This window comes from Panthera leo, chromosome A2 (assembly GCF_018350215.1).
Source record: "Panthera leo isolate Ple1 chromosome A2, P.leo_Ple1_pat1.1, whole genome shotgun sequence".
NCBI lineage: Eukaryota > Metazoa > Chordata > Mammalia > Carnivora > Felidae > Panthera > Panthera leo.
The window spans coordinates 55,030,120-55,058,116 of record NC_056680.1 but is presented as its reverse complement, the minus strand read 5'-3'; the positions used below and the strand labels follow the sequence as shown (position 1 = coordinate 55,058,116).

The 27,997-nt window shown below is 53.9% G+C and overlaps 1 protein-coding gene across 3 annotated transcripts in view; it reads left to right on the top strand.

Annotated features, from left to right (window-relative positions):
- Nucleotides 1-27,997, top strand: part of SLC6A6 (solute carrier family 6 member 6) — an 87,616-nt gene that overhangs the window by 29,505 nt on the left and 30,114 nt on the right. The window contains exons 1-4 of one of the 3 annotated variants that reach the window (XM_042911660.1): nt 3,411-4,205; nt 14,079-14,321; nt 16,216-16,350; nt 17,691-17,925. In XM_042911660.1, the coding sequence (XP_042767594.1) occupies nt 14,093-14,321; nt 16,216-16,350; nt 17,691-17,925 (599 nt within the window). In that variant the 5' untranslated portion in view covers nt 3,411-4,205; nt 14,079-14,092. Of the gene's footprint in view, nt 1-3,410; nt 4,206-14,078; nt 14,322-16,215; nt 16,351-17,690; nt 17,930-27,997 lie in introns of those variants that run through there. The other 2 variants (XM_042911650.1, XM_042911671.1) reach the window with 2 other exon arrangements.

Genomic DNA, 27,997 nt, shown 5'->3' with positions numbered 1-27,997 from the left:
GCATTTCCGCCATGGGCTGTTGGGTCCGCTCTGCAGCCCATTTCCCTGGCAGCGCCTGCCGCACATGTTTTGTCTGCTCTCAAGGTCGGGCCCCAGGCCCTGTAACTTCCACGTCCCCCGCCGCCCGTGGGCCAGAGGGGTACCGACACCACCTCGTGTGCTGGCCTGGGCGCCGGCTCCTCTGGGCACCTTCTGCCTGTCTGTGGGCAGCTGCCTGAGCTGCTCTCCCGACCCTACTCCGAGGCTAGGGATAGGAGGTGACAGGTTTCCGCATCTGTGCTCAGATCCCCAGGGAGCCACCAGCCCACAGGACCTACATCGTCCTAGTCAGCGAGTGTACTGAGAGTGTCCCCCAGGGACACTGGTTCCCCCCACTGTGGAAGAGGAATGGAAGAGGAGGCAGGGGCGTTAGGGTGATGCCCTGTGTCTCAGAACTGGCCGGCCTGCCTTTGAACCCTGGTCCTGGCTCTGCGAGGTGATCTGTCAGGTGCCCAGCAGACCTGGCACACAGGACATGCCCAGCAGGACCTTGGCTGTGAGTCCAGGCTGTCACTGGTCTCAGGAAGAATATGCCTGCATTTGGTCATTGTCCTGATAGCTCATGTTTTGTTCTGGCAGAGTCATCTGTACATATTAGCTCATTTAATCTCTCAGCAACCCGAAGAGGTAGGTACTATTACTGTCCTCGTTCTACATTTGAGGAAACTGGGGTGCTGACAGGTGTATCTGTGGTGTGTATTTTCTTCTGGTGGACAGGTTGCCTTTGCAGAAGGAGAGGTGGCTGTGTGTGTGTCTGTGTGTGTGTGTGTGCACCTGCGTGTGGGACGGATGGTTGGGATACCGCCCTTGCAAGCTGTCAGGGTCTGCTGGTCACCTGGTAGAAACCACAGCCCAGAGAGGGGCAGGTCTTGCCTTGGTCAAACAGTGGCCACTGGCCCAGCCAGGGCCTCACCAGGGCCTCACCAGGGCCTCCTGGGTTCTTGCCTGTGGTTGTTCCTTGGATTTGGAGAGCTGGCATGTTAGGGACAGGTGCTTCTCCTGTTGGAAAGGCCCCACCCGTTGCCTCCACTTTAGGGAAAAAGTGACCCCCTGTGCCAGGGTGACAGGTGCGGGGAGGGGTTCCCAGGTCTCAGGTGATGTGCCCTACACTCTGCGTCTCTTTGGAGATGCTGACTGAGGCCTGCTCTGCTGGATTTTTCCCCCTGGGTGCTTGTCCCTCCAGGACCCCTACTCCACCAGCTCCCTGCCCCAGGAACCCCAGATAATCCACCTGCCAGCCCCAACCTTTATTTCTCAAACGCCTTTTAACTTAAGAAGCCAGTAGAGGGAGTATTGCCTTGTCCTGGGTTCAAATTCTGTCACTTGCTCACTGGGTAACCTTGGCTCCATCATGTTTCATCTCTGAGCTTCAGTTTTCTTATCTGTAAAATGGGGACAAAAGTGCCCGTCCCCCGGGAGTACTGTAAGGAGCAGTGGCAAAAGGGAGTAGGAGAGCCTCTGGCAAACTATCATGGCAAACCATGTCTGGGCACATGGTTACAGGGTAGTCCCTGGACTCAACTGGGGCTGGCAGACGTGAAAGCCAGCCAGGCCCGGCCCCCAGATGCTCATAGTCTGGCAGGGGAGACCGATGGTCCATGGGCACACACATGTGCACAGCTATGCACACTCGCATGCAGTTTCATCAGCCAGTAATAGTCTCTTTCATCGATTGATTTTGTTTTACATGTTACCAAGCACCTCCCAGTTTGTTAGCACCCACTATGCCTAACCTCACCCGGTTCTACTATTCACTCGGTGGGGGGGGGGGGGGTTGGTCTAATATCCTTAAAGATTCAGTCAGGAGGTCTGGGGAGGGGCCAGGCATCTGCATTTTCAGTCAGAGGCCCAGGCCGTGCTGAGGTTCAGGCACCTGGGATCTTCTAGCAACTCTGCTCAGGGGCCCAGAGACTTCAGCACGGGACGGTTTTACAGATTAGGGGGCCCGCTTTACAGATGAAGAAACTGAGCTTTCCCAAGGAGAACTTTGAACTCTGTCTAGGGTGTCACAGTCTGAACAAGAGCCTAGAACCAGGTGCATGGTGTGGTGACACAAGTCAGAGGAGGTGAGGGGAAAGAGTGGGGTGGACAGGAAGGGCTTCCTGGAGGAGGTGACTCTCGGGCCAGGTCTTCAGGTTGGGTGGGATCTACCTAAACATAAGAGAACTCACGGGCTCTCAAAGTGCAGGATTGAATGGGATAATGATGGAGAAAACAAGGAGGTCCTGGGACTCAGGCAGGACCAGAGGGTGGGAACTGGGGACAAGGGCAATGTCAAGTGTAAGGAGCTTTGGGTTCCTGATGGGGAAATACAGTGATTATTCTCCAAGCAGCTGGGAGCCACCAGTGATAGTTCTCGAGCTGAGGGCAACATGGTGGGTAGTGGGGTTTGCTAGAAATAGGCTTGGCTGAGCTAGTGGGCACGCCTCTAGGGAGTTTCCAGTGGATGAGGTGGCCTCATTTTGTGTCACTGCATGGGTGGCTGGCCGTGAGGAGGCAGCGCCACATCCCCTACACGGTGCTCTCGGCGAACAGCACTGGGGGCGTGAAAGGTTGAGAAGGTTAGAGGGTGCCTGGGGGTTGCCCTGGGAGACTGTATGCATAATTGAGAAATGTGCATCCTCCCTTGAGCCCCCCCCATCCCTGGTATGGATTTTAATGCTGAGCTTTTCTTCTAGCCAAATGCTGGCTGCTTTAGGCACCACCTTGGAGCCCTGGAAGTTGCCACGGCTGCTGTGCCAACAGCCACCAACCTGACGGAATTAGATCTGAGGCGGTCCACGCGGGTTTGGAATAAGAGCGGGCTGGGATAATCCCACCTCCTTCTGGCCTCACTTTCTCCTTTGAAATGAGGTCCCCTGAGCTCTGATGGCGCATCTGTGAAAGAGGCTGGTGGCTCCTGTTGATCTGCTGTGTGTCTGGGGCCTCGGTTTGCTCATTCCGAAAGTGGGCTTGCACGCGCATGTGCCACTACTCTAAGGCCCCATTTGGAGCCTCCCAGTTTTCGTGCAGGATCCACTGGGATCCTCTAGTACCCGGCGAACCTTTAGGAGACCAAGGAGAATTCACCTCAGAGTCCCTTTTTGGAAGATGCTCAGAGAACACGTCGTTTAATGAAAATTGATTTCCTGAAGATTTCGGTCTCATCTATCAAAAGAGGGCAAAGCTCTGCAGGGGTTTGACCACTTGCGGGGAATTGTGCTCAGATGCCGGGAACACACCCCCTCTGTCTAGCAGAGGCTGTGTACGGCCCATTCTTCCTCTGTCAACAGCCCTGCCTGGGTCCTAAACATCTGCTGTTGTTTGCTCTCTCACCCTAGTTGAGGACCCCCCCCCCCCCGCCCTGCTACACATAGCTACAATGAAGAAGATATTTACTACTATGCTGAGTGTCCCCAGAGTTGTGAGTCCTAAAGGTTCCATCTGACAAATATTTATAGTGCCGGGCCTCATACTGGGTGTCAGGAAGCTGGCCCTGGGTAAGCAGACAATTATGATATGGGCTGGTAAGCATGGGAACAGAGGTGGTGTGGCCCACGGAGCCCAAGGGAGGCATTGGAGGGTCATTGTCCCGAGGGATCGTCTGAGGATTGCTTGTACCATACTTGGGGAACAGTGTGCCAGGCTAGGGGAACAGAATGAGCCAAGGCATGGAGGTGTGAGAAAGCCTAAGATGTGTGTGGTTCAGGAGCCCCTGGGGATCTCAGGTGGGCTGTGGGTGGTGGAGGCCAACCGGAAGTTGACTTCCAGATAAATGGAGAAAATTCCAGGCAACAAGTCCCTTTGCTCCGAGACGGCACAGGCACCGGGGCACCGGCAGCAGACATTGCTAGCTGATCGCCACCTCTGTCTTGCTAAATCTCAAGCTGCTTCATTCCTTGGGCACCAAACTCTCCTTGAGCTAAATTTCTAAGTGAGGGTGAGGTTTGGGTACAGCTAGGAAGGAAGAAGGTCCTTCCTCATTAGGTAGAGACGTGTTTAAAAGAGGAACAGGGACCTTGTTTACAAACATTTACTGAGCTAGGAGTCTTCACACACCATAGATGGGATATTATGCCCATCCTACAGACAATAACACTGAGGCTTAGAGAGGTGACTTCCCAAGGCTGTTCCGCAGAGCGTTCTTTGACTGTTTCCATGGAGATGTGACTTCCGGCCGAGCCCAGGTGAGGGAGTTGGAGGTGGCTGGCTCTGAGTGGGTGTTGGGCCACAGACGTGCCCTTAGCTAGCCTTGTCGCTGAGATCCTGTCGCTCTCCAGTTTCTATAGAGCTAGGGAGGGGTAGCCCTGTTTGCTTTCCACAAGCAGTGAGAGGAGGGCGGCTTTAGGGTTCTTATAGCTTTAAAGGGGAAGTTTGCGGAAATGGAAACTGCGCTTTTCTTGTTTCTCGTGTCTCTTTTTTTGTGGCCTCCAGAAATAATCCTGGGTTCTACAGAGCCTGCCTCAGGATCATGGTAGACCCTACCCCACCCCCACTTCCGGCAAAACCAGGCTGAGGGCTGGGGTGGTGGGGAAGCTGACGGGAGAGTGACAGGCTGTGGCTGGTGAGTCAGTGCCAGGAGACCGTTGCCTGCTGACTCACTGCCCTGTGCACCAAAACAGGCCCCTGAGCGCCCCCGTTAGACGCCATGGCGGCCCTCCTCTGTCTCCCTGCTTTCTCTCCTTTAGCTAAGCTTTAGTTCTGGTGGTGTATGCTCAAAATCGACCTAAGTGGCATTTGGGGTCTGAGCCTGCTGCGACAGAATCCGTGACACTGGACTGTTCCCAGATACTCACCTTTCCCCAGGAGTCCAGGTCCAGCCAGGCTGTGTGGGGCCCAACCCGGAGGGTGTCCCAGGCACCTGCTCCTTGAAGCTCCTCTCATTCACCCTTGACCAGATGCACGACTCCTGTCCTCCTTGCAGAATAATGTTTGTGTTACTTTGACAAAACGAGTCCCTCCCCTCCGTCTCTGGACATTAGCACCTTGAGGGCAGGGAGGTGACCTCGTATCCCCCTGCAGTGGCCCTGGGTCAGCAGTGTAAGTAGGTGCTCAGTTAGCATGGGACATTTGGGGCTTTTCCGCCCCACTGCCCCAGGTAAGTGCCTGCTTGGCAGGGGTTAGTTACTTGTCTCAGATTATTTAGCATCAGAGGCTGACACTCTTCTTCCCAAACCCGTGGGCTTCACCCTTGTTGAGGTCCGGACTCAACTCACAAGAACATTTTCTTCTCTGTGGCACTGGTGTTGTGACCCTTGGCCAAGGAGAAGGAGTTCTGGCCACCCATCCTTGGGTGATCCCTCTTCATAAAGAACAGCGGTTGTCTTCAGCCAGTCCTGCAGGTATTTGGCACAGGATGAGGGGGCTGGGTGGCTCCGGGGTGTCAGGGATAAAGGACCCAGGTTCTAAAAGCCCCCACTCGTAGTAGCTTACAGGGAAAAGCCCAGCATGAGCCCTTGAATCCCCTCCCAGAGTGGAAGGGAGGGGTTGGTCAGGCAGTCAGGGACAAGCAGGGGCTGTGGAGCCACACGGTTGAGTCCCCACTGAGCACAAAATTCTCCAGGGGCTGCCACCAGCCTCTGGATAAACCCAGCTTTTAATCCTGGCCTCCGGACATGGCCTCGTCTCTAGGTCACCCTATCCCCTGTTTCCCTTTGTTCTCTGTCTCACACTGGCCTTCTCTCTTTTCCTTTACCATGCCCTGTGTGGCCCTCTTTGGAGCACGCCATTCCCTGCTCTGAGAACATTTCCCAGCTGTTTGCCATGCAGACCTCAGTTTCGGTGTAGTTGAAAGCATGGACCCCAAAACCCATTGCCTGGGTTCAGATCCCAGCTGTGTCACTTTAGGCGAGTGACGTCGCTTCCCTGGGCCTCATTGCTTCATCCAGGCTGCTGAGAGGAATAAATGCATTGGTGCCTGGAAGGTCCCTGAAAGGTCCCTGAAAGCTCAGTGAGCGTCTGCCATTACGAAACCTTACCTCCTCGGAGGGGCCTCACTGACTCCTGTGTCCCTGTCCCTTACACCTCATCCTGCTTGGCTGTCTTCTACATGCTGGTCCTGGTTGTAAATATTGATCTCCCCTTCTGGAATGTCAGCTCCTCAGGGCTCACCTCCATGCCCCCAGTTCCTAGAGCAGTGCCTGGCACCCAGTACGGTAGGTTCTCAGGAAGTGCTTACTCAGCAGTCACTGCCTGCCGGGGTTACCCTTGCTCTGTTTTGTCCCTGGACTTCTGAGATGCAGAGGGGCAGTACTTGGCCTGCATGACCCAGTGGAACTAGAACTAGACCCAGCCTTTTGGCCCCTAGTCCACTGCCCTTTCCCCTGACTCAGTGGCCTGCTTGGCTGGTGCCTGGGGGCTGCGCCGGCCATCCTGCCCCCACCCCTCGGCCCCTCCCTTGGCCCGGCCTCCTGCCTCCCCCCACCTAGTACCCTCCCCCTCACTCCCATGCAGCTTGCATGCCTTCTTTTTTGTTCTTCTCTGTTGACCGCCTGTGGTTCTCTGGGCTTTGGGTCAGTGCTTGCCACCTCTAAGGAGATAAGAAAAATATTTGGACCCGGTCCCCAGACCTCTCACCTGTAAACATTTTTTGAGGAGAAGAGGACAAAGTGGCTGTGCATTGGGCCCACATCCTGCCTGCCACCAGTGTTGTCCCAGAGGCCGGTTCTCTGTAAAACCTGTTCCCTCTCACCCACTTTTTCCTCTGCAAATCACAGAGCCAGAGGTACGACTTGTTCTGGTAGGTCCCTGTCCAGAGGTCACCTCGTCTCTGGGTGGTGTGGAGTCAGGATCTGGGGTCAAATCCTGACCTACTGCCTCATGACTGTGTGACCTGGGCCTGACCTTCCCCTTGCCTAAGCTTCAGCATCCTGATTTGTGAAAGGGGAGCCTCTGTGAAGCTCAGGGAGAGGTAGACACTTGACGTAGGTTGAGGGCTAATAATGAGCCAGGCAAGGTGCTCTCAATGGAAACGAGGGGTCTCTGAGGGTGGACCTGAGTTTTTGTGGGGTGGGGGTTTCCAGCTCGACCAGGGAAGGGGAGAACTCGCCCGCAGACAATGAACCCCAGGTAGATTAACAAGCCCTGTCCCCAGAGATGTCATGCTAAAAACAATTCCCCAAACGGAATTCACTTTCACTAGGACCAGAATGCGGTCGCTCATTGTTCAGCTTTGTTCCGGGCAAAACAATGCCAGACTTCCTGGATGACCTCACCGGGGGAGCCGTTGGGCCGGTGAGGCCGGGCTGGTCAGCATCTCCAGGCAAGCCTGCCCCCTGCCCTGCCCTGCCCTTTGCTGTGGCCACCTCAGGTGACCTGGGGTAATGGCGTAAGCAAAGAAGGCAAACCATATTTGTATTTGGGCCGTGGCATGTTTTAGAAATTAGAAAATGTATATGCAGCAGCTGGAGCTGAGGAGAGCGGCCCATCCGGTTTGCTGCAAGCCCTACTCCTCCCCGAAGCCTCCCTGCCTCCCCACCAAACTCTGTTTTTCGTGGCCAGGTCCTTGTAGGCTGCTGAGATTGTCACATGAGTTATCCTGAGATACAGACAGATAAACAAGACAGAAGGATACAGACCACGTGATTTAATCAAATGATTACATCTTTTAAAGGTGCACCTTTTCCTGAAAAACAAAAACAAAAGTCTTTCTCTGAGTAACTTCTACTTTCTTTTAAAAAATAGCTACCCTTAAGGTCTTGGGTTAAATAGCACTCTTGACACACCTCGTGTTTTTGTTTTTGTTTGTTTGGTTGGTTTGGGGTGCTTAATTTTCTTTAAAAATGTTTATTTATTTATTTAGAGAGGGAGAGAAGAGAGAGAGCAAGGGAGGGCAGAGGGAGAGAAGGAGAGAGAGAATCCCAAGCAGGGTCTGTGCTGTCAGCCTAGAGTCCGACCCAGGGCTCAATCCCATGAACTGTGAGATCATGACTCGAATTGAAACCAAGAGTCAGATGCTTAACCGACTGAGCCACCCACCCAGGTGCCCTGGTTTTCGTTTTTTGTTTTTTGTGCTTAGGTTTCAAATGCTTCCTAGGGTCAGGAGGGTACCTAAGGAGCATGGCCATGGCAGACATTACTAATTGATCACTGAACCTGTCCTTTGCCTGGAATCTGTGGACACAGTGCTTTGAAGGAGCCCCTTCAGGCTTATCAGAGAAGTCTGGGAGGCTCTCCCTGCCTGCTGGAGGAAGACTCTGGTCCAGAGTGCCATGTGTTCTGGCTGTCAGTGCCACTTCATGAGCCTGTCCAGCCCTTCCCTATGGCCCTGGGCAGTGACTGCTCCCCAGGTCCCCGGGCCCTGCCCCATCTGTGTCCTGTGGCTCCTTGCATCCCTGTCGGCCCTCCCATACTACCCTGATGTGTCCAGTCCAGCGGCTTGGAGTGGACTTAAAGGCACCAGGCCTGATTTCACTTGGTCACCTTGCAGGTGATCCCAGATGGCCAAGTGCTTGAGAACATGGGACAGAGGCTGAAGCAGACCTGCGAGCTGTTTGAAGCCTCCGCGGCCGTTTTACTTGCCGTGTGATTCTGGATGGGTGACTTCACCTCTCCAGGCCTCGTCAGCAAAATGGCTCCTATAGGGGGGTTAACTGAGAAAATGCTTGCAAAGCACTTAGCACACTGCTAGATAAACGTGTGTGTAGTCAATGCTTCATAAATGCAGCTTGCTTTTTTTCTTCTTTTCAAAACACTCAGGATATGATGCCTGCCACACAGTATTAATAAAATTCCAGTGTGGTCAGCTGTTTTCTTCAGTAATAGCTAATATTTATTAATCACTTAGCATGTAAGAGACCCTGTGCTGAACATTTTACAGGCATCGTCCTACTTAATCCCTAGGAGGGGAGTTCTTATAGCCAATGAGGCACAGAGAGGTTGTTACCTGCTCTAGGTCACGCAGCTGGATCGTAGCCTCAGTGAGCCCAGAACCCTGGCTCTGGAGTGGACAGGGGAACGGGAGGAGAGGATAAAGCCTTGCCCCAGAATGCTTAATTCCACAGTGAGCCCAACAGGACATTGCTATTTTTCCACCTCTAAGTGGGGGTCTCTTCTGGGATTCTAGGTGCTGCTTGCCTCACCCCCAGAGGCTTGCTGAGAAACACTCACTGTCCAGAGATGGATCTCAGGGGCTGACTGTGTGCCTCTGAGTGGGTGGAAGGGCTTCTAAAGAGGAAACAGCAAAGTGTACCTACCTGCCCTCTTATTTTGAAAACCTGATAGAACCTCACTGATTGGTTAAGTCAGTGACAATGAGAGATTGAAGTCCTCGTTCTCTTCCAGAGAGCCTTGTGGGATTGTTTTTTGTTGTTTTTTTTTTTACGGGAAACGTTTCAAGTTCTGCCGGGGAAGGGTGAGAACTTCTCGGGCAAGGGCTTGCTCTCCCCCACAGCCTTGGACTGAAGCGGCAGGTGCTGGGAAAGGCAGCCACCGCGGTGTCTGCAGCTTGATTCGAGGTCCAGCTGGCTGGCACCTGGGCACCTGGGGCCAGAGGGGTTGGGAGGGCATGGGAGGTGGGCAGGACACCCAGTCCCCACTGTGTCCTGCTATACATCTGGCCTTTTTCCTCTGGCCTCAGCATCGTCATCTGCAAACAGGGCAGAGGTCTCCTCCTTCTAAGCTTGGCTCCAGCGCCTTAGGCATTGGGCAGGTGGAGGTGGGAATTCTGGCTTCCGGCTTCTGTGTGCATAGCCCCAAGCAGGCCACTCACTCTCTCACGTGAGCTTCAACTTCCTTCATGGGTAAAACAGGACTAGAAATCCCTTCCCTTGCACAGTAAGGCTGTTTGAGGAGTAAATAGACCACTAGTTACTGACAGCTCAGCACAACGTGTAAGTACCAAAATTCTAGTGGGTTTAAATGGGGGAGAAGCAAAGGAACATCTGATAAATCCACAGCACCGCTGGCACCAGGTCGAATCTGTCCGTGGACGTACCAGAGCTGACCAGGTGATCTGTAAGTCGGTCTTCAGGCACAGCCAGTTCTGGCCTTGACCCCTGCAACAGAGACAAGGAGAATTTAAGCTGGGCAAGGAGGGAGCCTTAATCCTGGAGCCTCTGTGTCAGAGCTGATTCTAATGCCGATTCTAATCACTTGTAGCTGTAATAACCAAAGAGGAAGCTCTTAAAATGGGGAATTATGTATCACGGCTACAAAATAGCCCTGGGCCTGGGGCCAAGGAAAACAGCTTTTGGCAGCCAGCGGGCTGCTGGAATGCCTAGGAGGGGGCTTGTTCCTAAGTGCTCACTGCACTGTGGGGAGGGTGTTGTGGGGTGACAGGTGGGAATTAGTGGGCCTCCAGGAGTCTGCAGAGATGGATGGAAGTATTCCAGGGAAGGTGTTGTCTGAGATTGGGCTGGGCCGGGGGAGGGATTGGCGGCAGAGCTGAAAGTTCGGCGCACGTGTTACAGTTACTGTCACTACCGGGTATATGACCTCAGGAGTGTCGCTTGGCCTCCCCGGGTCTCGCCGATCTCCCCTTGAGTAGAACCAAGGCCTTGCATACCCCAAGGTCAAGGTGGACCCAATAATAATTGTGGCGGTAACAACAGTAACGCAGCCGCTACTGTGTAAGGAGTACTTGCCACTATGGTTCTAAGTACTTTCCATGCATTCCTCTCCTCCCCTGTGGAGTCTCCACAATATCCCTATGAGCTGGGCGTGATTATCCCCACGTTACAGGTGAGGCCACGAAAGACTGGAGAGGTTGAGCAACTTGCCCGAGGACACCCAGCCAGGAAACGGCTGTCAGCTTCTAGCCCGGGGCTCATACTCCAGTTCCTCCAGGGGTCAGGTCGCCACCAGAGGGCTTGAAGCAGCCGCGTAGGGAGCCTGAAGCTGAGGAGTGGGATGAACGAAAGAGTGTCGCAAGGAGAAGGGAGAATGGGGAGATGGCGCCTAGGCTGTGGTGAGGAGTTTGTGTTTTCTCCTAGGAGTAATGGGGTATGTTCTGGTCTGCTGTGCTCTATACGTTGCCCTCAGCTGCTGCGCTGAGAACAGTTTGGGGAGCTGGGACAGTGTAGCAGCAGGGAGACCTGGGAGGAGGCTGCCGCAGATGCCCAGGCAAGAGCTGTCAGGGCCCCTGAGCACCACGGTTGCCATGGCAACGGAGAGATGTGGGTGGATGCCAGGAATGTACAGGAGGCGGAAGCCAAGGGTCTTACTGCAATGGGCTTTTACAGGCACGGGGCTGGTCAGGCACCACAGAAGTGCTTGGAATGAGCCCCCTGAGCGGGAGGTGGGATGCCTGCACCTGGGCCTGGCCTCATCAGGGCATGAGTAGGTCTTGGACGAGGTCACGGACTGTGGCCCTGGTGGCAGGGAGCCAGAGGCAGGGCAACCGGCTGGTGTGTTCCCGAAGGGCAGGTGGGCTTGTATTCGTGGCAGCCGTGGGTGAGACAGGTGACATAACAGAAGAACACGTCCCTGGATGTGCTTTTGGGATGAGGAGACGGGAAACCCCCGTGGTGCCAGACACGTGACAGGCCCCAGCTGTGCCCCATTCAAGCCCCGCCCACATCCTGGCTCAGCCATGGGTGCTGGGTGCTGGGAAGACGGGGTCCTGAGGGGAGAAGGGGCTGGAGGTCTCACCTCATGGGAAACAGGAGCCTGGAGCAGAGGGTCTCGGGGAACTTGTTGCTGCCCCCCACCCCCACGTTTCTGCAGGGTCCTCTGAGTGCCAGCCTGGCAAGTGGGTTTGGGGACCTGGGGGGGCAGAGCCAGGACTCTCAGGGTAGCCACAGGGAAGCTGCCCCAGCTCCTAGGATCCTACTGGGGCAGAACTTTCGCCGTTCCCAGCTGCCTGTGCGAACAGAAGCTGGCCACCTCCCCCCTCCGCCTGGCTGACCTTGTGAAGTGCCTCGTAGCCCCGAGATCCAAGGAGAGCCTGAAAGGGCGGAACCGACCCTCTTGGTGAGGAGGTTCAGGGGTCATTCCCTGAAAAACATCTTCACTAGGAGGGACTTGAGTCCCACATCCTCCAATTATGCTCCCATCCAGCCAGCCCACAATGGGCTGCTCAGATAACCATCGGGGGCTGCACAAATTAATGCTAGAACAATGCTGGCCGCTGGGGCTATTTTTACAGTAGCCATACGCCTGGCCGAACCCCCACGTCGCCCCGAGGGAGCAGGGCAAAGAAAGGCTGTGCGGATGCCGCCACCAGTCTGCGCTCCAGGAGACAGAGGAAGGGCTCAGCGAGCGCCCGGCGGCTCCAGGAAGCCTTTTCTTGGTCTGCTCATGGCCAGATAGCGAAACAATCGGGGTCCCCCACCCCGAGCCAGGGAGAGGAAGGAGGCGTGGGGGAAATGGGGGTTCTGTTGTGCTTTTGTGCCTCTCCTCCTCAGAGCATGGCCCCTGTGGGTCTGTCTGCTGGGGCCAGGCCAGGGCATCCTCTGTGCACACCCCAGGTCTTCAGGCAGCCCCCATCTCACCCTGCCCAGACCGCCACCCACGCCAGGCGGAGACACTCGCTGGCATCAGAGCTGGGATGTGGCAACAGCTGCTTGAAGACCCCACTCTGGGGACCATTTACACATCCATTCTTACCTGGCGACCTCCTGCACTCCAGGTTTTGGGCACAGCAGTAGATAAGACAGGTCTTTGTCGCCATGGAGCCTGTGTTCTTGTCAAGGTAGAGACGGTTAACAAGGAAGCAAGGGCTTGAGCAAGACATTGTCAGGTACGTAGTGCTAAGCACTTTGCCAAGGCAGACTCAGATCCCCACTAGAGATGTCCTGTGAGCCGGGTGGCAGGGTGTGCTTGGGTGAGCAGGCCGCATCTGGTCCAGCCGATCGTTCCCTTGAGGAATATGAACCCAAAGAGGCCTGATGACCTTCACATGTTTTAAGAAAACCTAGAAATCTTGACTTCTCTCGGTTATTTCCATGTTGGCCATCCGTTTGGATCCCAGGCTGTTTGGCTATGAGTTGGTCACACTTTTTATTCTGCTCGGGGAGGGGTGGGTAGGCCCCCTAAGTCTGGCTCCCCCAGCTCAGCTGCCTTCTGTGGCCGTCCGCCGGGTGGGGGTAAACCCTCAAAGGCACCCTCTCACCCTGGGCTGGGACTCGCGGTGCTCTTCCCTCAAAGCCCAGCTGGCAGCGGGGGGTAGGGCTCAGGGACCTGAGAAGTAGAGAAAGATGTTCTTTCCTGGCTGGTGGCAGACTTCCTCTAGAGTGGGCTCGAAGCCGGGGTGGGCTGAGTGTGATCCTGAACAGCTTCTGGGGACTTGGAGATTGGACCTCATCTGGGGTCTTCCATTGCTGAACCCAACAGGGAGTCAGAGGGCAAGAGGGCCTGGATGGCGCAGGGGTTAGAGCAAGCCAGAGTGGCTAGAGAGGGATGGGCAAATGGACATTAGCCCCTGTTCTTCCGTTAGCCCCACAGTGTGCCGCAGAGATGTGACTGGTTAATGAACTGCAAACCTGTTTCATAAACATCTGTTTTCCATACTTTGATGGAAACCTCGTTTTTCAAATACCGTGTCCATTCCGGCTTGAAACTCCATTCCGTATTCATTTATGTTTAGCCATTCTTTCTTTTTCGAATCTGCTTTTTCAAAGCTGGGAATGAGAACCTCCTATGGCCAGGCACTGTGCTGGGTCTTGAATGAAATGGGAGCCATCATTCTCTAGGCAAATCTGAAATTTGAGACAGTGTCTGTTCATTTCTAGCAAATGCAGGCAGGCTGTTATTGGGAAGTTACCTTGGATTTGCCCGGCGTGTGTCTTATTTTGTGGAGATGATGCCAGCATTGGGGTAGCTTCTCTGCCTCTGGGTGCAGAACAAGGCATGACATTTGGAGATGACAAACATGGGATCCCCGTGCTTCTGTTCAGCAGTGCCTGGGGAACCTGTCAGTTCCTGAGTCTTGAGGTCCCTGATCACCTAGGGGGTCCAAATCACTCAGGACAGAGCAGTGGATAGACAGGGGATGTCAGGCCCCCTGCCACTGGCCTGGGTGGATCAGAGCCAGCTCATGGGTGAGAAAGGAGAGCATGTGCCGAAGACAAACAGGCCATCCCTTACCGAGCACATGTTGTCTTCTGTTTTGTCTCCTACAGAAATCAAGGAGGATATGGCCACCAAGGAGAAACTGCAGTGTTTGAAAGACTTTCACAAAGACATCTTGAAGCCATCCCCGGGGAAGAGCCCGGGCACGCGGCCCGAAGATGAGGCAGAGGGGAAGCCCCCTCAGAGGGAGAAGTGGTCCAGCAAGATCGACTTTGTACTCTCTGTGGCTGGTGGCTTCGTTGGCTTGGGCAACGTCTGGCGTTTCCCGTACCTCTGCTACAAAAATGGTGGAGGTAAGCCTGGACTGGGCAGAGAGTGGCATTGGAGGAGAGGGCGGGGCCGTACCACGGGGTTCTCTCCATGCCCCGCTTTCCCAGGCCCCCAGCCTGGACCTCCCCTGGGTCAGCCTGCTACCTCCCACCCCATCTCAGAGGCAAGAAATGAGCACAACTGGGAGTCAGGTGATATTCTGTCAGGGTCTTGCTGGGCAACCTCGAATAAGTCCTTTACCATCTCTCTCTCGAGAGGCGATGAGGCCAGACCCATATGACCCAGGCCTCAGGCATTCACATGGCCCCTTCATAAATCCCCCCATATCTACGTGCCTTTGCTTTGCCTTTTCTTTTCCTTTTTTTTTTTTTCTTAAAGTTTACTTATTTATTTCGAGAGAGAGAGAGAGAAAGAATCCCAAGCAGGCTCTGTGCCGTCAGCATGGAGCCCAATGTGGGACTCGAACCCACAAACCGTGAGATCATCACCTGAGCGAAAGTCAGACGCTTAACCCGCTGAGCCACCCATGCACCCCTGCTTTGGCTTTTTCTAACTTAATCCAAATGTACTTCAAAAGCAGGCTTTGTTCCCACCCCCATAAATGGAAAACCAGTATTATTTGCCGCGATGGAAAGGTATCCAAGAAAAGAAATTCGGTGAATTTATTCTAAAATATATTCTTTTTTAATTAAAAATTTTGCTCCCATTTCCTTGAGATACAATTGACATGTAACATTTATTAGCTTAAGGTGTACGACATAATGCACTGATACATGTGTATATTGCTAAATGATCTCCACAGTAACTCCAGTGACCATCCATCCCCCCACGCAGTTAGACATTTTTTCTTGGGTTGAGAACTTCAGATTTCTTCTCGCAGCAACTTTGAAATACGCAGTACGGGTCTGTTAACTACCGTTGTTGTGCTGTACGTTGTGTCCCCAGAGCTTAGACCTTGAATCTGTATCTTTCAACCACCTTTGAAGATCATTTTTTTAATGTAAATGGGTATTCGACTAGTTGGCTGGTTTGGGTTTTTTGGTTCAGGGTTTTGGTGTGTTTTTTGGTTTTTTGGGTTTTTTTCAACCTGCTGCTGCTCAGAGGATTCTGAGCTAAAATCCTCTCTTGTCGGAGGTATCACAGTTGGGCAGCACGTGATGGAGACCTTCTCCTTGGTGCAAGGAGAGGGCTTATGGAACACTGGGCAGGGAGGAATTGCTCAGCGCCCGGGACGGCCTGCAATCAGAGGCTTGCTTGGCAGCAGGTGGCTTGCTGCCCAAGTTAGGAGAACCACCTTTTGGGAAATTCTGCCTTAGATCCTGGTTTCTTAACCTTTTGTAGGTCTCAGGCGCCTTTGGGACTCTGATGAGTGCCCTAGACGCTCCCCAGAACAAAGCACATACACATAGACCCAAGTTGCCCACAGTTTCAAAGGGTTTATGGACCCGCCGAAGCCATTAGTGGATGCCAGGTAGGAACCCTCGCCCTGGCTCTTACCCCCAGCTGGAGACTCCCACCTCTTGCTTCTCATCACTGCACCCTTCCTAGCTGGTTCTTCTCAGCTTCCTGCCCTGGGCGGGCCGGGGGAAGGATGGGCGAAGGCTTCAGTGAGGAGGTCGTGTTCGAGATGGACGGATGTGGGGAAGGCAGGCAGGTCGTTGGCACAGCTTAAGCAAAGGCTTGGAGGCTTCGAAAAGCACCTGGTGGGTTTGAAGCAGGTGAGAAGGCACACTGGAAAGGTGATGCCCCCTGGACAGGTGGGCAAGGCCCGGAGAATTTTCAACCAGGTCCAAGAGTTTGGCCTTTATCCCTCACGCCCCTCCCTCATTCTCCTGGATTCCATTGGCCGGGAGGGCTTGGGAGTGGCCCCTGTGGCAGCCGCAGTCTGACCCTCATCCCACTCTGCTCTCTCTGCAGGTGCGTTTCTCATACCATATTTTATTTTCCTGTTTGGTGGCGGCCTGCCTGTGTTTTTCCTGGAGGTAATCATAGGCCAGTACACCTCTGAAGGGGGCATCACCTGCTGGGAAAAGATCTGCCCCTTGTTCTCCGGTGAGTATGGGACAAAGGTCACCCGGGGCCTGGCGTTCATCGGGTCAGCAAAATTTTTATTGAGCACCTACTATTTGCGAGGTACATTGGAGCCTCATGCAAGCCCACTTGGCACTGTGCCTGACGCACGGTGGCAGGCAGTTGGTGTGTTATTCCTGTGATGCTGCGGCCCGCGGTGGCTGCCCAATACACATGAGCGGTTCCCATCTCTCTGCGCTGTTGAAGGATCCGTATGTAGCAGCTGCTCAGCCATATAGTGCAGAAGATAAGCACTCAAATTCAGGAGCTGTATGATGTCATGTCCTATGTCCTCCTCTTGCTCGAACTCTTGTGACTCTGGGAAAGTCCCTTAATCGCCTCGTGCCTCAGTTTCCTCATCTGTAAAATGGAAATAGTATGCTTACTTTCATAGGGTTACTATGAAGACAAAATGACATTGCTACGTAAAATTGTCTTGTATACGTACTAAGCACCAAATTAATGGTAACTTTATTATTATTATTATAACATTTACTCCTATGCCTAATACCTAGTATGCACTCATAAAATAATCACTGTTATGATTATAATTGGCAGGGGTGGGAGGATGTGTGAGTCCATTCATTCATCTATATAAACCTATCCATCCAGTAAACTTTCTTCCATTAGTCAATTAGACCAGCCTTCCATCTACCCATCTACCCATCCCCTCATTCATCCATCCATTCATCTACCTAACCTTCCAACCAGCCACCATCCATACATCCATCCAACATATTGAACATCCATCTATCAACCCAAGATCTATCCATTCAGCTGTCTATCCAACCAAACATCTATCCATCTACTCATCTATCTATCCAGCCATATATTCATTGCTCTACCCATCCTCTATCCATCCTTCCGTTCATCCTGCTTATCAGACCATCCATTCTTTCACCCATCCACCCATCCATCCGGCCATCCATTCATCCTATAAATATTTGCTGGTCATTAGGTTTTTTAAAAAAATTTTTAATGGTTATTTATTTTTGAGAGAGAGAGAGAGAGAGAGGGAGAGAGAGTGTGTGTGTGGGGGGGGGAGGGGCAGCGAGAGAGGGAGACACAGATTTGGAAGTAGGCTCCAGGCTCCAAGCTGTCAGCACAGAGTCAGACACAGGGCTCAAACTCACAAACCGCAAGATCATGACCTGGGCCGGAGTCAGAAGCTTAACTAATTGATCCACCCAGGTGCCCCTATTTGCTGGTCATTATTGAAGGGCCCATCTGGGCCCCAGCCCTGGGGATACTGAAGTTGAATAGGTGGCCATGGTGGGTCCGGCCCCCTTCCTGATTCTCATCTTGATTGCCCACACCCACAGGCATCGGCTATGCCTCCATCGTGATCGTGTCCCTCCTGAATATATACTACGTCATCATCCTGGCCTGGGCCACATACTATCTGTTCCAGTCCTTCCAGTCGGAGCTGCCCTGGGCACACTGTAACCACAGCTGGAACACGCCACAGTGCATGGAAGACACTATGCGCAAGAACAAGAGCCTGTGGGCCACCCTCAACACCAACAACTTCACCTCGCCCGTCACCGAGTTCTGGGAGTAAGGCCAGCCTCACCGAAGGCAGGAGGGAGGAGGGCACGGGTTGGGGGCTGGACGACAGGCTACTCCCTCATCTTCTCCCCAGGGATGTGGCAGTCACTGTCTTGGGATGGATGGTGGGGGAAGGAGGGTGCAGATTTGGAGATCAATCCATGCCTTTGGTCTCAGACAGGCTTGGAACCGAATCCCAGTTCTGCCATTTTACTGGCTGTTTGACCTTCGGCAAGTCACTGCCCCTTTCTGAGCCTCAGTTTCTTTAACTGTCAAATGAGGGGAATGAATCATTCCTACACCCGTATGCAGGTATATGTACTTCTGTTGTCTGAAAATGATGTAGTTTTCTTAATGCATTTTCAGAAAAAATGTATAGTTAGCACATCAAACCTGTTATTGCGTAGAGAAAAATGCATGTATGAAGCTGAAGTAGTTACTCAAGCGGAAAGGTGAATAGATAGAGCAAGAAAATATGTATTGGCTAGCTTTTGCTGTGTAACAATCACCCCCAAACTTGGTAGCTTTAAACAACCACCATTTATTTGGCTCATGGTTCTGCTCATTGGCAGTTTGGGCTGAGCTTGGCTGGGCAGTTCTTCTCGTCTTTGCTGGGCTCCTTCATGGGTAGGTCAGCTGCAGGATCTCAGGATAGCTCTTCTGGGGATTAGCTGGCTATTGGCTGGGGTGCCAGGGGCAATGGGTCCATATGGGTCCATCATGCAGCCGGCTAGCCTGAGCCTAGGCCTGTTTACAGGAGGCTCAGCGTTTCCAAAACAATGAATGGGAAAGCCCCAGCACAGGACCTCTTTTCAAGCCTCTGCTCCATTTTCATTAATGTCCCATTGGCCAAAGAAAGCCACAGGCTAACCCAGATTCAAGAGGTAGGAGCTAGGCCCTGTCTCTTCAGGAGAGGAGTGGAGAGCTGTGGGCATTTTTATGGTTTACCACAATGTAGTCAGCACCTACAGGAATATAGACAGCGGACAGACAGCAGAAAGGCAGAATGTGGAAACCTGAAGTTTGGGCACCTCTTTGCTGATGTCCGAGGGAGTCCTGTGAACCCAGTGTTTGGAGGCCAATCAAAAATGGACTTGTGCGTCATTTTCCACTAAACTTGGGGTTTGGCACCTTGGTATGATCCTGATGGTCCTGAAAATGACTGAGATAAGTCCTCACCTGGAGGGTGAGAGCCAGGGGCAGGAGACATCAGTAAGGAAGGGGGTGGTCCCTCCTCGTCATGAGATGTTACTCCTCTTTGTGTGCAGCTTTGGGGTTTCCAAGGGTCTTCCCCGCTCTTAGAAGCTGGCCCAGGAACAGGCCCACAGAAGAGGGGGTTGCCTGCTGACCAGTCCCAGCCATGCGTCAGGGCTGGGGCCCGGAAATCATAGGCAAGATAGGGTCAGGTGGCCCACTCTCAGGTGGTCCATTCTCTGTCGTGACATGCGAGCCTTCGGTCTGTGCTCACAAGGCCCTAGGCCTGCTTGGACAAGGGCTCTCTGTGTGTACATATTTTCCACTTGTAGACAGAGAGGGCATTACAAGCATATTCGTCACCCACTCCACGCCACCCCCACCAGACAGCTGAGTTTATAGACAAAGAAATGCAGGCACCATGAACTTCTCACTTGAGTGGGGCCCGAAACCACAGCCTTGTGTGCTCTCGGCTGTTCCTGGCACAGCCTGACCACACGCGGCCTGCCCCACCCAGGAAACTGGTGCCCAACCAGCCACTTGGATACCTGCTGGGACCTCATTGCCTCGGGCACGGATTGGCTGCCTGGGTTCGAACCCTTGATCTGCCGGTCCTAGCTTGGACAGGTGCTTTTTCCTCTCTGGGCCCCAGTGTTCTCCCCTGTGCTTGGGGAGATCATAGCACTGCCCTTCCAGGGATGTAGGGCTGCCCTTAACTGAGTGAGACTGTGCACAGCTCTGAGTCTCACTCAGAGACACAGACTGTGAGACTGTGCAGCTTCTCAGAGTGAGACTGAGCTCTGAGAAGCTGCTTGAGAAATGTGGGCCATTTTAATTTATTGAGTGCCCTTGTAGTGGATAAAACTGCCCTCTAGGGGCATTTGAAACTCAAGTGATCTGCCCTTCAGAGGGACTAAGAATGGCCCCTTCTCAAATTCCCGTATGCACCCCCCCCCCCAAATTGCAAAGGGACTGTCCTCCTTCCCCCTCTCTGCTAGCGTAGACGTGAGGGCTCTTGGGAAGGACTCATAAGAGCAATGAGGTCCTCAGGGTGTCTGGTTTTTCCCATGCCTTCTCACGTGCCCGTCCCCCACACCCGGCCCTCCTGTGGGTTCTAAGGCTCCTGCCTTCCAGAATCCCCATCCTGAGTGCCCAAGCTGCCCTTCCTGGCCTGGAAGCCACGGAGACAGGATTTATCTTCAGAAATGTCCGGAGCCCGCAGGCGGCTTCCGAAGGCCCACGTGATGCGGATGGACTTGCTCAGCCCACAGAGCGCCGGCCACCTGCCCGGTGCTCACCTTCCACTCCAGCCTTTGGGTCTCAGCAGAGCTTTGTGAGCCCACCTGAATGTCTCCAAGTGGCTTACCCTCTTTTGGAACCCTGGGGAGGACTGGGGTCCACAGAACAGGAGCCTGGAATGCAGGCTGAGTCGAGAAAACCTGGCCAGCCACCTGCACGAGCAGAGGCTGGGGCCAGTGAGTGGGGCCGGGGGCTTCAGTGCAGTGTAGCCCTGGGCCAGGTGCTAAGGGTGAGAAGGGCCCGGCTCCCAGCCTTCTAGAGCCTCCCTTCTCCTGCACATGGAAGAGGGGGGAGGAAAGAGAACTAACGGCTCCAGTGAGCACTGTGCCGGGGACTTGCCCCTCTCACTGCATTTCATCTTTGGAGAGGTGCTTCAAGGAGGGAAGTCGTAGGATTCATCCCAAACTCCTGCCCACCTCAAAGCTCCCATCCAGTTCGCAGGTGCTCTTGGCTCTCCCTTTCAAGTATATCCAGAGTCTGACCCCTCTCCCCACTTGCACTCCCCCCCCACCCTGCATGGGAGTCCCATCATCACTCTCCCAGACCCCAGCGCTGGACTCTCCTCTCCCTGCCTTACCCTTGTGTCTCTGCAGTCAACTGTGAATCCAAATGTGGCATTTCTCAGCCCAGAACCCTCTCCTGGCTTTTGCGATACTATGATCTCACTCAGCCCGGGGGATTAAGTGAGAATGTTTCAACACAGTGAGTGCCCACCGAGTGCCGATTCTTCTCACTGATTGCTTGTCTGCATCCACTTGGCTTTGTAGCCCAGAGCAGCAAGGCAGCCACCCCTCTCTGGCCTAGTTTCCTCAACTGCAAGTGGAAAGGCCATATGAGCTGGGCTTTGAGGTGTGAATAGGAGCTCCCTAGGCTGGAAAGGAGAGAGAAAAGACGTTCTGGGTGGAAGGAACAGCCCATGAAGAGGCTTGCCATTCTGAACACACACAAGTGTTTGGGAGTAGTAAAGTCACCAGTTTGGCTGGAGTGTAGGACGCATGGGGCCAGGAGAAGGTTTGAGGCTCTGAATGTTAGCCCGGTAAGTTTGAGCTTTGTTCTCTAGGAGGGGGAGCCATAGAAGGTATACGAGAAGGGGAGTGACATGAGTGAATATGTTTTGGACACTGCTCAAGGAACACAGTAGTGGGAGAGAGACTAGGGCATATATGAAGCACCAACTATAGACAGGGCCTCACAGGGGTCAGGCATCAGTGGGTCTGGGTTCCCTTTGGGGTGACACATAGCTTCTGTGATTTCCCCTGAAAATAGCCACCAGCCCTACAGTGACCAGCTCTGCGGCTTCCATTAGGAGAGGCTTGCTGGGACATTATGGAGGTATCCATGACTGGTACCAGCTGACTCTCAAAAGGCTGGTCTCCATGTCCCTCGAGCCAAAGCCCGGCCCCAGCCATCGTTTCCCTCCACGTCTCTCACCTGCAGCAGACGCGTAGGTCTTCGAGGTGACCTTGCCTTCAGCAAACGATGCCTGATGAGAGCTGCCTAGGAATCAAGATAAGGCACTGTGAAAGCTGAGACTTCCTTATGGGCCCTGGACAGGGAAGGAACTTGCCGAACATCGCTGCCAGCTGCCCCTCCCCCTCCAGTTTTACTAGAGGAGGTCGTCGGGAGCAGGGAGGCTGACTCTGGCCACCACGCATCCCAGCTGCAACACCCCAGGGCAGAGACCTCACCTCTCTAAACCTTGGAGATAGCATGGTTTCAACACCTTCACAGTCTGGCTCTATTTAAAGAGCTAAGACAAGGGATATGCTAAGGACAGGGCCTCCAGTCACGGCTCCTCGGGGATGACACTGAGGACCAGAGAGGTTAAGTGATGCAGGGAGCTAGACAGGCAGCAGAGCTCCCAGACCTCACCTCTGCCACCAGACACCACCTGCAGCGTCTGTGTCCCCACCAGCCGCAAGCCCATGGTCACAGGTAAAATTGTGCCGTATGTGTTTGCGTGACCCACTCTCAGGTTGCGTGGGGTCTTCTCTTGGCCTGGACCCCCCACGCCCACCCTGTCTGCAACGCCAAAGCACCACTGTCAGCAGGAGCTGGTGAGATGTGCCCTTGCAGACCCCTGTGACAGCCACCTGGGCCCCTGGGACATTCATTTCACACTGGCTGTGAATTATAATTGGACTCTGAGTTGCTCTGTGATGGAAAACAGAGCTTCTGCCCCCGCTTAACCTCATCCTGCGTGTCTCTGCTCTGGGGTCTTCTTCTGTCTGCCCCAAGGGTCCTGCTTCACCCCAGCCCTGGAAGCCAGGCGGGGCCAGATCTGGCCTAATGCCCTCCATCAGGCCGGAGCCATGCCTTCCTCCCTGGTTCCTCCCGAGCCCCCCGGGAGCTCAGCACGTATCATTAGGCTTTATTAGAATCAAAGAAATGAGTCATATTTGCAAACAAGCCGTGCTCAGCCAATCTTCCCCTGCAGCTGTCGGAAGGAGGAGGCGGTGGGGAGAGCCTTGTGTGGCCCCATGCTTGGGGAGGACGGGCTCTTTTATAATTGTTGCCTCCGCCAGTCTCCAGGGAAGAGCCATGGCCAATAAATGGCTGGCCGGCAGTCAAAAGGAAACGATTTGGCCCACTCGGAGGACGTATTTACATCTCTGAGTGCCGGCTGGACGGCAGCGGGGCGGCCGACTCAAAACAGACGTCCAGGCGATTCTTTTTTGGATCCCACCCTGGAATGAATCATTACTATTCTTGGACAAGAATGCAGCTCACCTCTGGGCCTCCTCCCTCTGTATGAGAGATGCAGGGAAGCCTGGGATGCTGGGGGCTCTCGCGAAGGGCAGCGTAGGACCTGGTACACAGGGAGCTGGTCCCAGGGCAGCATCAGAAAAAGGGAACCAGGCCCAGGGTTGATTTTTAGCTGGGTAATTTCAGGTGAATTCCTGAACCTCTCTGAGCCTCAGTTTCCCCATCAACCAAATGGGTACGATTAATTTACTCAGTTAATGTCTGTTGGACACCCACTATGTGCCAGGCACTGCTCTGGGTCCAGCAGTGATCAGACACAGGCCCTGCCTCCATGGACGTGTCATTGCAGTAAGACAGCCAGACATTACACAGATAACACAAATATGATTGTAGTATAAAAGTGATGATCCATGATGAAAAATAAAGCCGGGGCGGGAGAAGGAGAGTGACCAGGGATGCTATTTTCATACGATGGACAGGAGAGGCTGCCCCAGTGAAGTAACATTTGAACAGAAACCTGAAGCAGGGAGGGCGTTGCCATGTCTTGTAACACGTGACTGGGAAAACAACCAGTTCAAAGGTCCTGAGGCAGGAATGTGCTCAATCTATTCAGAGAACACAGTGGCTGAAGGGGCCGTACTGAGGTTCGAGATGGGGCTACCATACATAAGCTTGTCCCGGACACGTCCCATTTACACCTGTGGTCCCACTGTCATTATTAATAGGTCTGAACGATAAGAGTATTTGGTCACCTTATTCAGGGAGGCAAAAAAGAGATAGGGGCAGCTTGGGAGGGCCTTGTTAGCCAGGTAGGTAGGAGCCAAGGGAGGATATGGAACAGAGGAGGGGTGTGACCTGACTTGGGTATGGACACATTCTTTCTTGATGAGAACAGACTTGGGGGCAGGGTGACAGTGGAGGCAGGAAGGCAAGTGGGAAGCCTGCTGAAATAGCTCTGGGGAGCAGTGGGGGCCCAGACAGGAGTGGTGGCAGTGCTGGGGACATGGCTAGATTTGGGGTAATGTGCAGTTTCCTGGGGTGGTTAGCAGGCACCGTCGAGGGGCAGTGCACCACAGCCGTGCCTCTGGGGTACAGCACTCTACAGTTTCCTGAGCCCTCCCATGCAGCACAGGCGGAAGGCCCAACAGATCCCTATCTGTTGCTTTGTGGCTGAGGCCACAGGAGTCCCACGGGGGGGGGGGGGGGGGAGCTTGGGGAGGGTCCTTCACACTTGGGTCCCTTCAAAGAGGGGTTCGAACGGATGCACACACTCTCTGGCCTCCACGGCTACCCAAAGATATCTTTGGAAAGGATGTCGGTCACTTTGGCCCTGGGCCCACGTTGGGCTCTGTTTTGACAACCCCTGACGGATGAGACACACTCATTCCATTCCTAGAACGTCTGCATGGCCCATTACAAACATTTTCAAGAATTTTAAATAATTTTTATAAAGGTGCTATTAAAAACATGGAATCCTTCTTCTGACAACATCAGACATTCACCGAGAAAAACATTCAGACTGAAAACAGCCAAATAGAAAAAATGGTATTCAGTGCCAAGTGAGCGCCCCTCCCCCGTGTCCCCACCGCCAGGTCCCCCTCCCCACAGGCAGCGACTGCAACCGCGTCTTGTGTGTCCTACCAGAAATAGTCTGTGCGTAGTCAAGCACAAATGTACATCCACCCCCTTCCCTTTTGAACACAATAGGGAGCATGCCACAGTGCTGTCCACCTTGCTTTGTTCACTTGTTTTATGTTCCTTATCTGCATCCAGGGAGCTTTCCCATTGTCTTAGGGGCCGTGGTGCATCCCACTGTGTGTCTTCCCTGCCCCTGCGGAGCCCCTGTTGAGGGCCATTTGGGTGGCGTCCAGGCGTCGGCCCTGCAGACGCTGCTGCGATGAATAGCTTGGGGTGGACCCCGTCGGTGGCCACACGTGCAAGAGTAATTACAGGAGAGAGTCTTAGGAACGGAGTATTGCCGGATCCAAGAGCACGTGCCTTCAACAGTGTCGCTGCAGGTGTCGCCAGCTCCTTTAAGGAATTCGCTGCCAGCAGCGGAGACTCAGTTTCCTTGTTTGTTGTGGCTTCCGTAGCTGCTCAGCTAGCTGCCCAGAGCAAGCCTCCCGTCTGTCACAGGCACCAGGGGTTTACCCGGCACAGGAGGGGGAGAAGGTCGAAAGGGCGTCCGTGAACTGGCTGGCCGTGGTGTGGTCAGATTCTGAGCTCTGGGGTTTCAGGCTCCTCGGTCGGCTTGCCCTTAGGAGAGCAGAAAAGGCCGGGCACCTCCTCAGCGTTAGCTGAGCACCTACTGTGTACCTGCCTGTGAGATCCTTGTCCTTGGGATGTTTGGAGCCTGGTAAGCAAGACAGACTTTTCACCTGTGGGTGACACTCTGTGCAGCCACATATAGAAGCCGCAAGACCGACAGGGACTCTGGTGGTCTGTGGGGCAGCAGGGAAGGCTTCTCTGGAAGCCCAAGGGCCGCGTGGCTGGCAATGCAGAGGGTGTGCAAAGGTGTGGAGGTGGAAAAGCACTCTCCCTGTGACGCTGCCCATTCACAAGGAAGCCTTGGGCCGCTGCCCAGCATGCCCCGGGCCTTCATTGAAGGCGCTGAGCTCTGGAGCCTGCGGGAAGGGCTTTTTATTCTCAGGCAGCTGCAGCCGCCAGATCCACGTGCTTGGCAGGGCCCCAGCCGGGATGCGTCTGGCGGACGGCCTGCCTCACGGGGATGCCCCCTGGCCTGAGGCTTCAGGTGACCCTGGCCCATAGCAGGGACTGGACAGATTCTTTTTAAAGTTTAGGCTCTATTCTCTCTTTGCCAGAGGAGCAGCATGGGGGAGTCCACAGAGTGCGGGCTTTTGGAGTCAGACAGGCTTGAGTACAGGGTGGTAACACTGTCGCCTGCTGGCTGTGTGTCTGTGGGCAATTGGGTCTTCCGTGCCTTGGTGTTCCCCGTCTGTAAAATGGGGCCAGTGACCTTAGTCCTTGAATCAGATGAGATGAATTGAAAACGCCTTGTGGATGGTATGAGCACACCATTGTGGGTGACAGAGGGGAGGCCATTTGATGTCAGGGTTCTCATCAAGAAAAGGGTAGGAAAGCTGGCCCCTTTTAAGGTGCGTTAATGGTAATACTGCATGGGTTGGTCCAGAGTGCCACGTGAACTTGCCAGCTGCCTCAGCTGAGTCCCTGGTTCGTTCACTCAACAGGTATTTATCGAGGCTGTACTATGTGCCACATGCTCTTGTAGGTGCTGGGACCATGACAGTGACCCAAAGAAAGGCCTCGGTCGAATGCCAATTGAGAGGGGCATCTTGGATTTATTCAAGGTCCTCATGTTGACTCTGGAAAAAAGAAGGAAAAGCAATGACACATCTGGCCCAGTAGGCATTCTGAGACCCAGAGCCCTGACCACAGGGAACTTCCCACAGGCTGGCTGAGAGCTAGGGAATGGTCTGGAATGCTTTGCCAGGCAGCAGCATGGGGGCAGGAACTGTTACCTGCGTTTTACAGAAGAGAGCCTAGGGCACAAAGCACACTCCCTCTCTGCCTCTCTTGCTTGAGTGTGGCCTTGAAACCAGGAGCGAACTTTGGTTAGAACAGGAGCGAACCAGATTTTTCCCAGGGGAGCACGAGCTCCCTGGCTCCCATGGTCAGCAGCCCGGGGATTCAGCGGACAGGGACCCTGATGGAGTGGCGGTTAGGGCTGACATCCCTGGGCTCGGTGTGCCTGCCCTTGGTCACTGCTGCAGTATCAGGGCTCTGGGACAATGGGGACAGTTTCTTGGCATTACGATGTGTGGCTTCTGGCCGTCAGCACCCCGTGCTGCCCCACCCTGACTTCAGACGGCATCTGCCCCGCAGAGATGTGTCTGTGAGTAGGTGTTTCTATGCATCTTCCACAGGTCAGTAAGTCTCTTGGACTCCCAAGGACCCAGCCTCTGCTGTGTGATGCCGGGCAGGGAGGGTGGGTGCTCTGAGCTGATTAGCCTTCAGACTGTCTACCTGTCCCCACCCCCCGACCCCCAAGACCTTCACAACCCTGCTGGGGGATGGGAGGAGACCAGCATTGCTTAGGTACCAGGACCTATTCTGGGCGTCTCAAGGCCAGGACAGAAACAGGTTTACCCAGTGCTGGTTGCACCCAGACCCTGTAGTTAGTACTTCATGTGGGTTTTCTCTTATTTTTTTTTAATTATTTTTTTTTAACGTTTATTTATTTTTGAGACAGAGAGAGACAGAGCATGAATGGGGGAGGGTCAGAGAGAGGGAGACACAGAATCGGAAACAGGCTCCAGGCTCTGAGCCATCAGCCCAGAGCCCAACACAGGGCTCGAACCCACGGACCACGAGATCGTGACCTGAGCTGAAGTTTGCCGCTCAACCGACCGAACCACCCAGGCGCCCCGTGTGGGTTTTCTTTTAACACCAATCTCTATAAAGTGCTGTGCAGCCGCATGTAGAAGCCTTGTGAGGCTGACATTTTAGTGGAGATCTGGATAAGGAACAGGGGTGAATAGAATAAGAGGGATGGGACAGAGTGTTGGGGGAGGGTAGTCATTCCCATTTCCCAAATGAGGAGACTCAGGTCCAGGAGTTTGGGTAACCAGCCCAGTGATTACACTGTAGAGCCAAGTTTGAACCCAGTGTTTGGCCCTTGGTGGGCACTGAAGCAGGGTCTACTAAGAATCGATCCACAGGAATTAGTACCCATTTTACAGATGAGGAAACTGAGGCTTGGAGGTTTACTTAACTTTCCTGAGGCCAGACTGGGTTGAACCCGGGTTCGCCTGACGTAGGAGTCCGAATCTATCTCCTTGTTGACTTCTCCACAGCCCTGTGGCCTGGGTGGGAGCTGCTTCAAAGACCCATGGCGATTCCA